Source organism: Mytilus edulis, chromosome 10 (assembly GCF_963676685.1).
Source record: "Mytilus edulis chromosome 10, xbMytEdul2.2, whole genome shotgun sequence".
In the NCBI taxonomy this organism is placed as follows: Eukaryota; Metazoa; Mollusca; class Bivalvia; order Mytilida; family Mytilidae; genus Mytilus; species Mytilus edulis.
This window is the reverse complement of record NC_092353.1, coordinates 21538799-21550495: the sequence shown is the minus strand read 5'-3', so window position 1 is coordinate 21550495 and position 11697 is coordinate 21538799. Positions and strand designations below refer to the sequence as shown.

Sequence of the window (11697 nt, the reverse complement as noted above, 5' to 3'; positions counted from 1 at the left end):
TTGTCGGATACAAACCTGATAAGTATACAAAAATACATATTCAAATTGGCAATTACGTTTTATATTTAGATGAATGAATATATTTTCAAAAGTCGTTACAGGAGTTGATAGCCTTATATTTTGGTATTTATTAATATCGATTTGTTCGATTCTTATAAAATAGTTCACATGAAAACATTTCTTTGTCAAACACAAACAATTTATATTTGTCATAAGGGTATAATTTATTATTAACCATTCAGCCAGATAGGAGAAGATGAACCACACTGTCCTTGCTTAGGAGGATGCGTTCGTATGCTCTCGTTTCCACTAAATTTGTACCATGCTTCAGTATGGATCTCCCAGTCGTAACAGTCTTCGTATTCACCACTTTGCATTGCATAACTGACAGATCTTTCAAAATTACTTGTAATTATATTGTGCCAATGACAAGGTTCATCCCAGACATACGATGGAGTGGACGAAACATCGTAGGAATTTTTCGAATCTACAAACAAAAGAGAAACAAAAACCTATTTTAATTGAATTACTTGTTTGTGTTGATATAGTTCCAATATATATTGGTAAATATAGATGACTCATATGCCTGGCAGTTTGTGAGGTTCATGTTCCTTTCTATTTTGGACTGGACTTTTAGTTGTATTTTCAAGAAGTAAATACGTAAAACATATTTTAAAACAACGAGCTTATTCTGACTGTTTTAGATGCATATTTTGCTTTCAAATTATTTGGTTTTCCATATATTATCTCAAATGCTGGTGCAACGTCAATGAAACACGGACAAACACATTGGTTGAAAGCAATGAATATATATTCAGTCAGTGATACAGGTACAAGTTGTTGGAATGATTTAAGAACATTATCTTGTAGTTAAGGACTGAAATACATGCTGCTGTTTATCTACGGATTCGACTTTCCACATTTTCAGAATCATTAAAGAATCAACAAAATACCTTCTTTTAGTTGTGAAATTGTATCTTAATAAAAATTAAACACATGTAAATTAGTATATGAATACCAACCTAAACAAAATCTGCCACACATTCCTTTCTGTCTAAGATACATTATGTTTTTAGTTCCACATTTCATAGTGGGTATGCTCCAGGTGTAGGCACAATCGGACCCATATTCTACTTCACATGCTCTGAGATATACCAGATTTGTGTCATCTGTCTGTTCAATTGTTTCTGTTATATAAAATATTTTCACATAATTTGTCCATTGTTACATTATCTTCATATTACACGCCTAAATGAAACAGCTTCCAAAATAACTTTATCCTTATATACCTGTATTGAGTCATAATCTTTTAGAACGATTGGTCTGTCTTTTTTAAGAAATCAACACGAACGATACCAATTTCCAATGAGATTTATAATATGAACTGTGTAAGGTCATTTTTTCCAGGATTACAATTCAAACTATGAATCATTTAATCATTTAAATCGTTTGATATAAATCGCATGTTGAAGTCAACTAGTGATTTGCCATTTAATTATCCGTCTTGGACAGGTTTAAGGCAGATACAATTCCTTCCATCTCCTATTTAATTGAAATACTAAAAATCGTGCAAATAATGTGAAATTATGTTTGTTAATTGCTACAATAAAGGGAAATCATACATTGACTCTTGAATTTTCGTTTTTCACGTCAGATTACACATATTGTATTACGATATCGTGCTCTTATTGTGCGACGATCAGTTCTTAGCTTTCAATATCTATATTTACCTTTTACTCTTTCAAATGTGCAAATGACCACATATACTCTTATTTTCTATAGAATAACAGTCACAATCGTTATAAAAGTGGGAGAGTGTAATAACTAAATTTTGTTTCCAAGTTAAAATGAAATATTAATTGGCAACTACTAAATATTTCGTAAAATGTTGAAAACTATTATGCTTTTAAAAATCAAAATGTCTTAAAAAAAAACAAAACCCAAAGCATCCCCTTTCATAATGATGAAAATATGAAGGAGAAAAATTATCTAGGAAAGAACACGTGTAACAATTTTCTAATAAGTTAAGCAAAATGCATTGTTTATTCGACAATTCTCACCATTAATCCAAATTGGATATTGCGTTCCACACTGGCCGTACGATGCCCGACTTGTTGCCAAGTTATAACCATCTTCAAAATAATACCACCCTCCTGACCAAAATGAATCACAATTGGGTGACTCATCGTAGAAGTCTAGATGTCTTGTAGAGTCATAGTCTATAACGCTGTAGTTAGAGCAAGGATCATTTGTGTACTCTGTAAAACAAAACAAAACAAGACGACATGTATGTATTACTATTATACTGAACAGCGATGTATTTATGGTACTTTATCTTGTGTTTATAGTTTTAAGCAGATGAAACTCATCGTCAAAACAAAGACGTAATTACAGGGCAATGCACCAATCATGATTTACCTGATGAACCAATGTAGGTAAAATATGTTTTCGTAAAGCGCGATTCACAGCTTAAATGATTAAGACAAATATAACAAGTGAAAGTGTGAGCTTCTGCTAACTGATGAGCCCCGCCCAAATATTTTCGGTTAACCGGAAGTTCTAAAGAAATGAATCTAAAAACGAATCACACGGTGTAACTGACTTGTATAAAACCTGAAACCAAATTTCAGAAATCCTCGTATTGTTATTCCTGTGAAAGATGTGACGAAAATTTTCAACTTGGCTATCATATGTAAAATGATACAAGTGTTCGGTAAATATGAAATTGTTGAGTGATGAACCTGAAAACGCATCACAAGGTATAACTGACTTATATTAACCATGAAACCAAATTTCAGAAATCCTTATGATGGAATTCCTGGTGAAAATGCGACAAAAACAATCCACCGGATGGACGGACGGATTGATTGAATGACGAACAGACAGAAGTATAACAGTATAGCCAACTTTTTTGAAAGCGGGGGTATAATGATAACTGTTTGTGTTTCGATGTACAAATGGCAGTTATTATACTATTATACTAGCGGTTGTTACCTCTCTATATAATATATCAAAATATATAAAAATGAGTATTTATTCAAATATTTGTGTATGCCATTTTCATTTCTTATTTTCCTAAACACATATAGATATATATCAATGAGATTAATTTTAAATATTATAATATGTCCATTAAAACATATTTAATCTGTTGTCGCTACAGGTGAATTGAAGATCGGCAATTGTAAATTCGTTTTAACAATTAAAATTTCTATAATAATAGTGTTTATATGGTCTGCTTACCCATACAATATTTCCCACAGCTATGCATGTCATAATATGTAGGTTTCAGTTCTGCAACATTGAATCCATCACAATGCATTACATTCATACTCCAACTGTTTTCACATTCGGTATCATTTCCTACCATGCATGCTGTCAGAGAGGCAATTTCACCATAAGTAGTCGGATACAAACCTAATAAGGAACAAATTTGAATATGAAAATTCCCAAGTAATTTATTCATTTACAAGAATGAATGTATTTAAAATTGTCATTAAAAGCCTTGATTACATTATATTTGGTATTGATTAATTCAAATTTATTTGATTCTGATAAAATCGTTACCATTAAAACATTTCTTTTTCAAATAACCTTCAAATATGTCATAAGGGAATAATGATTATTCACCATCTAGCCAGATAGGGGAAGATGAACCACATTGTCCTTGCTTGGGAGGATGTGTTGGTATGCTCTCGTTTCCACTAAATCTGTACCATGCTTTCGTGTGGATCTCCCAGTCGTAACAGTCTTCATACTCTCCACTTTGCAGTGTATAATTGACAGATCTTTCAAAATTACTCGTAACTATATTATGCCAATGACAAGGCATATCCCACACATACGATGGGTCAGATGAATTTCTTGATTCTACAAGCATAAAAAATCTTCATTTTATTCAACTCCCTCTTCGGACTGATATAACAGCTGTACATAGACGAAAGCCTAAAACTATCCATTTATATGTTTTCAATTTTCTCGAAAAAAAAGTTTTAAAATGCCAATGAAGTACGAAATTGAACAGGATAGGACCAAAACACTCTAAAAGTTTAGAATCAACTTGTTTTCCTGATGCTTTCTCGAATGATGAACATATGTCAATGAAAAACTAACAAACACATTAAGTGACTGCAATATACATATATTTAGTCAGTGATACAGATATATTTATATCTTTGAACATTTTGACAAAATCATGCTATACTTATGGACTGAAAACAAGCTGATTATTATGTACTTGCAGAATCATTAACGAATCTACAATATACCTACTTTTAGGTATGAAATTTTCATTAAATGATATTTAAACATATGTAAAATGATATGTAAATGCCAACCTAAACAGAATCTACCACACATTCCTTTCTGTCTAAGATACATAACGTTTTTATTTCCACATTTCATAGTTGGTATGCTCCAGGTGTATGCACAATCGGACCAATTATCTCCTTGACATGCTCTCATATATACCAGATCTGTGTCATATGTCTGTTCAATGGTTTCTGTTATATAAAAGAAATATCAAAATAATCTGTCAAATGTTACATTATATTTTTGTACACGCTAAGATTTCGAAATAACTTTGCTGGTAATAATTCTCAGATATAGATTCTTGTTTTATGCACCATATATACGTTTAGAAAAGTAATTTCTTCAAAATAGAATCGAAACAAAATATTTGAAATCAAATTTTAAGAGACATTTTAAACAAAAATAAAAACAGAAAATTAGTTTATGAATATAATTGTCTACAACAGTAGAATAGAAAATAAATGAATAATATGAGCTGACGATATTAAACAAATTCTCAAAAAAGTTCAGTTTATTGATATATTTTATGTGCTAATTCTCACCATTAATCCATATTGGATAATGCGAGCCACACTGGCCGGACAATGGCGGAATGGTTAACAAATTATAACCACCTTCAAAATAATACCACCCTCCTGACCAAAAGGAATCACAGTTATACATGTACATGTTTGACTGATTGTAGTAGTCTTGGTGTCTTGTGGAGTCATAGTCTATAACGCTGTAGTTAGAGCAAGGATCACTTGTGTATTCTACAAAACAAACAAGCCAAGTCTGTATGCATGTATTAATATCATAATGAACCCCGAAATATTTAGATCGTGTCCATGTGTACTTCATTTTATTATCCAAACATAACAAATTTTAATGTTGCCTATTGACAAGACAAAATCAAAATAAAAAAATACCAGAGAGAAGAAATAAAATTTAAGATTCAACCTTTAAGTTAACGAATTGACTTCAATTAATGAATTTCTTTTTTCTTTTCCATTAGCGTTCTTCAACAGCTTATAAATATAATTTACTGCATTTCGATAAATAAAGAGCAGGTTACTATATATCTCTCTTTCTCTCTTATAAAAGTGTACTGAATTTAACTATAACTTCACATGATTTGTGACTTCTGCACGGTGTGTCTACTTTTTGTCTATTTTCTCTATGAACCTGTAAAGCTTAAATACTGTTCATGCATATCATTATTTACATTTCTTATATTTTGACAAAACTTCAAATAGATGAATAGTTGTGTTTTATAACTTGACATTGCTGACAATAATAAAAGTAATCTTCCATTTTGAAGAACTCATATTTTTCTAATGGACACATACATAAATAATTTTTTGAGCGTTGGGGTTTCGCGACAGTCTCCTAAAAATCTTTTAAAAAACCAAAATCCATATTTTTCGTAATTTCCAGTCAGATTATTGATAACAGATAAGTATTTTAACATATTATTGCAGCTAAATTATCCACAAATATTTATTGAAAGATATATGTTATTTTATTTGTTCATGTCATTATCATTTTATATTTTCGTAAATTATATAGATATAAATATTATTATTAAAAGTATGTAAATAATATAAATTTTAAAAACCCGTTGTCCCTACAGCTTAATTGGATGGTCGGCAATTGAAATTTGTTGTACAAATTTTGATTTATACCAGAATAGTGTTTACAGTTATCTGCTTACCCATACAATATTTGGCACAGCTATTCATGTCATAATATGTTGGTTTCAGTTTTGCAACATTGTATCCACCACAATGCATTACAGTCACATTCCAACTGTTTTTACAATTGGTATCGTTGCCTACCACGCATGCTGTTAGGGAGGCCATCCCACCATAAGTTGTCGGATACAAACCTGATAAGTATACAAAAATACATATTCAAATTGGTAATTACGTTTTATATTTAGATGAATGAATATATTTTCAAATGTCGTTACAGGAGTTGATAGCCTTATATTTTGGTATTCATTAATATCGATTTGTTCGATTCTTATAAAATAGTTCACATGAAAACATTTCTTTGTCAAACACAAACAATTTATATTTGTCATAAGGGTATAATTTATTATTAACCATTCAGCCAGATAGGAGAAGATGAACCACACTGTCCTTGCTTAGGAGGATGCGTTGGTATGCTCTCGTTTCCACTAAATTTGTACCATGCTTCAGTATGGATCTCCCAGTCGTAACAGTCTTCGTATTCACCACTTTGCATTGCATAACTGACAGATCTTTCAAAATTACTTGTAATTATATTGTGCCAATGACAAGGTTCATCCCAGACATACGATGGAGTGGACGAAACATCGTAGGAATTTTTCGAATCTACAAACAAAAGAGAAACAAAAACCTATTTTAATTGAATTACTTGTTTGTGTTGATATAGTTCCAATATATATTGGTAAATATAGATGACTCATATGCCTGGCAGTTTGTGAGGTTCATGTTCCTTTCTATATTGGACTGGACTTTTAGTTGTATTTTCAAGAAGTAAATACGTAAAACATACTTTAAAACAACGAGCTTATTCTGACTGTTTTAGATGCATATTTTGCTTTCAAATTATTTGGTTTTCCAAATATTATCTCAAATGCTGGTGCAACGTCAATGACACACGGACAAACACATTGGTTGAAAGCAATGAACATATATTCAGTCAGTGATACAGGTACAAGTTGTTGGAATGATTTAAGAACATTATCTTGTAGTTAAGGACTGAAAAACATGCTGCTGTTTATCTACGGATTCGACTTTCCACATTTTCAGAATCATTAAAGAATCAACAAAATACCTTCTTTTAGTTGTGAAATTGTATCTTAATAATAATTAAACACATTTAAATTAGTATATGAATACCAACCTAAACAAAATCTGCCACACATTCCTTTCTGTCTAAGATACATTATATTTTTAGTTCCACATTTCATAGTGGGTATGCTCCAGGTGTAGGCACAATCGGACCCATATTCTACTTCACATGCTCTGAGATATACCAGATTTGTGTCATCTGTCTGTTCAATTGTTTCTGTTATATAAAATATTTTCACATAATTTGTCCATTGTTACATTATCTTCATGTAACACGCCTAAATGAAACAGCTTCCAAAATAACTTTATCCTTATATACCTGTATTGAGTCATAATCTTTAAGAACGATTGGTCTGTCTTTTTTAAGAAATCAACACGAACGATACCAATTTCCAATGAGATTTATAATATGAACTGTGTAAGGTCATTTTTTCCAGGATTACAATTCAAACTATGAATCATTTAATCATTTAAATCGTTTGATATACTGTGGATTCATTTATTTTCGTGGGTACCAATTTTCGTGGTTTGAGGAAAATTTGCATATTCGTGGATATCTAATTTCGTGGTTTTGGCAAAGTCTACACTCATTCCTTTAGAAAATTTGTCATTCGTTGAACATTTGAATTCGTGGTTCTCTTGTATCAACGAAATCCACGAAAATTGGTATCCAACGAATATTAATGAATCCACAGTAAATCGCATGTTGAAGTCAACTAGTGATTTGCCATTTAATTATCCGTCTTGGACAGGTTTAAGGCAGATACAATTCCTTCCATCTCCTATTTAATTGAAATACTAAAAATCGTGCAAATAATGTGAAATTATGTTTGTTAATTGCTACAATAAAGGGAAATCATACATTGACTCTTGAATTTTCGTTTTTCACGTCAGATTACACATATTGTATTACGATATCGTGCTCTTATTGTGCGACGATCAGTTCTTAGCTTTCAATATCTATATTTACCTTTTACTCTTTCAAATGTGCAAATGACCACATATACTCTTATTTTCTATAGAATAACAGTCACAATCGTTATAAAAGTGGGAGAGTGTAATAACTAAATTTTGTTTCCAAGTTAAAATGAAATATTAATTGGCAACTACTAAATATTTCGTAAAATGTTGAAAACTATTATGCTTTTAAAAATCAAAATGTCTTTAAAAAAAAACAAAACCCAAAGCATCCCCTTTCATAATGATGAAAATATGAAGGAGAAAAATTATCTAGGAAAGAACACGTGTAACAATTTTCTAATAAGTTAAGCAAAATGCATTGTTTATTCGACAATTCTCACCATTAATCCAAATTGGATATTGCGTTCCACACTGGCCGTACGATGCCCGACTTGTTGCCAAGTTATAACCATCTTCAAAATAATACCACCCTCCTGACCAAAATGAATCACAATTGGGTGACTCATCGTAGAAGTCTAGATGTCTTGTAGAGTCATAGTCTATAACGCTGTAGTTAGAGCAAGGATCATTTGTGTACTCTGTAAAACAAAACAAAACAAGACGACATGTATGTATTACTATTATACTGAACAGCGATGTATTTATGGTACTTTATCTTGTGTTTATAGTTTTAAGCAGATGAAACTCATCGTCAAAACAAAGACGTAATTACAGGGCAATGCACCAATCATGATTTACCTGATGAACCAATGTAGATAAAATATGTTTTCGTAAAGCGCGATTCACAGCTTAAATGATTAAGACAAATATAACAAGTGAAAGTGTGAGCTTCTGCTAACTGATGAGCCCCGCCCAAATATTTTCGGTTAACCGGAAGTTCTAAAGAAATGAATCTAAAAACGAATCACACGGTGTAACTGACTTGTATAAAACCTGAAACCAAATTTCAGAAATCCTCGTATTGTTATTCCTGTGAAAGATGTGACGAAAATTTTCAACTTGGCTATCATATGTAAAATGATACAAGTGTTCGGTAAACATGAAATTGTTGAGTGATGAACCTGAAAACGCATCACAAGGTATAACTGACTTATATTAACCATGAAACCAAATTTCAGAAATCCTTATGATGGAATTCCTGGTGAAAATGCGACAAAAACAATCCACCGAATGGACGGACGGATTGATTGAATGACGAACAGACAGAAGTATAACAGTATAGCCAACTTTTTTGAAAGCGGGGGTATAATGATAACTGTTTGTGTTTCGATGTACAAATGGCAGTTATTATACTATTATACTAGCGGTTGTTACCTCTCTATATAATATATCAAAATATATAAAAATGAGTATTTATTCAAATATTTGTGTATGCCATTTTCATTTCTTATTTTCCTAAACACATATAGATATATATCAATGAGATTAATTTTAAATATTATAATATGTCCATTAAAACATATTTAATCTGTTGTCGCTACAGGTGAATTGAAGATCGGCAATTGTAAATTCGTTTTAACAATTAAAATTTCTATAATAATAGTGTTTATATGGTCTGCTTACCCATACAATATTTCCCACAGCTATGCATGTCATAATATGTAGGTTTCAGTTCTGCAACATTGAATCCATCACAATGCATTACATTCATACTCCAACTGTTTTCACATTCGGTATCATTTCCTACCATGCATGCTGTCAGAGAGGCAATTTCACCATAAGTAGTCGGATACAAACCTAATAAGGAACAAATTTGAATATGAAAATTCCCAAGTAATTTATTCATTTACAAGAATGAATGTATTTAAAATTGTCATTAAAAGCCTTGATTACATTATATTTGGTATTGATTAATTCAAATTTATTTGATTCTGATAAAATCGTTACCATTAAAACATTTCTTTTTCAAATAACCTTCAAATATGTCATAAGGGAATAATGATTATTCACCATCTAGCCAGATAGGGGAAGATGAACCACACTGTCCTTGCTTGGGAGGATGTGTTGGTATGCTCTCGTTTCCACTAAATCTGTACCATGCTTTCGTGTGGATCTCCCAGTCGTAACAGTCTTCATACTCTCCACTTTGCAGTGTATAATTGACAGATCTTTCAAAATTACTCGTAACTATATTATGCCAATGACAAGGCATATCCCACACATACGATGGGTCAGATGAATTTCTTGATTCTACAAGCATAAAAAATCTTCATTTTATTCAACTCCCTCTTCGGACTGATATAACAGCTGAACATAGACGAAAGCCTAAAACTATCCATTTATATGTTTTCAATTTTCTCGAAAAAAAAGTTTTAAAATGCCAATGAAGTACGAAATTGAACAGGATAGGACCAAAACACTCTAAAAGTTTAGAATCAACTTGTTTTCCTGATGCTTTCTCGAATGATGAACATATGTCAATGAAAAACTAACAAACACATTAAGTGACTGCAATATACATATATTTAGTCAGTGATACAGATATATTTATATCTTTGAACATTTTGACAAAATCATGCTATACTTATGGACTGAAAACAAGCTGATTATTATGTACTTGCAGAATCATTAACGAATCTACAATATACCTACTTTTAGGTATGAAATTTTCATTAAATGATATTTAAACATATGTAAAATGATATGTAAATGCCAACCTAAACAGAATCTACCACACATTCCTTTCTGTCTAAGATACATAACGTTTTTATTTCCACATTTCATAGTTGGTATGCTCCAGGTGTATGCACAATCGGACCAATTATCTCCTTGACATGCTCTCATATATACCAGATCTGTGTCATATGTCTGTTCAATGGTTTCTGTTATATAAAAGAAATATCAAAATAATCTGTCAAACGTTACATTATATTTTTGTACACGCTAAGATTTCGAAATAACTTTGCTGGTAATAATTCTCAGATATAGATTCTTGTTTTATGCACCATATATACGTTTAGAAAAGTAATTTCTTCAAAATAGAATCGAAACAAAATATTTGAAATCAAATTTTAAGAGACATTTTAAACAAAAATAAAAACAGAAAATTAGTTTATGAATATAATTGTCTACAACAGTAGAATAGAAAATAAATGAATAATATGAGCTGACGATATTAAACAAATTCTCAAAAAAGTTCAGTTTATTGATATATTTTATGTGCTAATTCTCACCATTAATCCATATTGGATAATGCGAGCCACACTGGCCGGACAATGGCGGAATGGTTAACAAATTATAACCACCTTCAAAATAATACCACCCTCCTGACCAAAAGGAATCACAGTTATACATGTACATGTTTGACTGATTGTAGTAGTCTTGGTGTCTTGTGGAGTCATAGTCTATAACGCTGTAGTTAGAGCAAGGATCACTTGTGTATTCTACAAAACAAACAAGCCAAGTCTGTATGCATGTATTAATATCATAATGAACCCCGAAATATTTAGATCGTGTCCATGTGTACTTCATTTTATTATCCAAACATAACAAATTTTAATGTTGCCTATTGACAAGACAAAATAAAAATAAAAAAATACCAGAGAGAAGAAATAAAATTTAAGATTCAACCTTTAAGTTAACGAATTGACTTCAATTAATGAATTTCTTTTTTCTTTTCCATTAGCGTTCTTCAACAGCTTAT

General features: G+C 31.2%; 1 protein-coding gene across 1 annotated transcript in view; it reads right to left on the bottom strand.

Moving 5' to 3' along the window:
• Positions 1-230: 230 nt before the first annotated feature.
• Positions 231-11697, bottom strand: part of LOC139492635 (uncharacterized) — a 40822-nt gene continuing 29355 nt past the window's right edge. Inside the window, exons 39-53 of the mRNA XM_071280788.1 lie at positions 11228-11437; positions 10712-10876; positions 10005-10244; positions 9618-9791; positions 8435-8632; positions 7186-7350; positions 6399-6650; positions 6005-6178; positions 4854-5063; positions 4338-4502; positions 3631-3870; positions 3244-3417; positions 2061-2258; positions 1023-1187; positions 231-487 (exon numbers count right to left, since the gene is read on the bottom strand). Of these exons, the coding sequence (XP_071136889.1) occupies positions 231-487; positions 1023-1187; positions 2061-2258; positions 3244-3417; positions 3631-3870; positions 4338-4502; positions 4854-5063; positions 6005-6178; positions 6399-6650; positions 7186-7350; positions 8435-8632; positions 9618-9791; positions 10005-10244; positions 10712-10876; positions 11228-11437 (2987 nt within the window). The remainder of the gene's footprint in view (positions 488-1022; positions 1188-2060; positions 2259-3243; positions 3418-3630; positions 3871-4337; positions 4503-4853; positions 5064-6004; positions 6179-6398; positions 6651-7185; positions 7351-8434; positions 8633-9617; positions 9792-10004; positions 10245-10711; positions 10877-11227; positions 11438-11697) is intronic.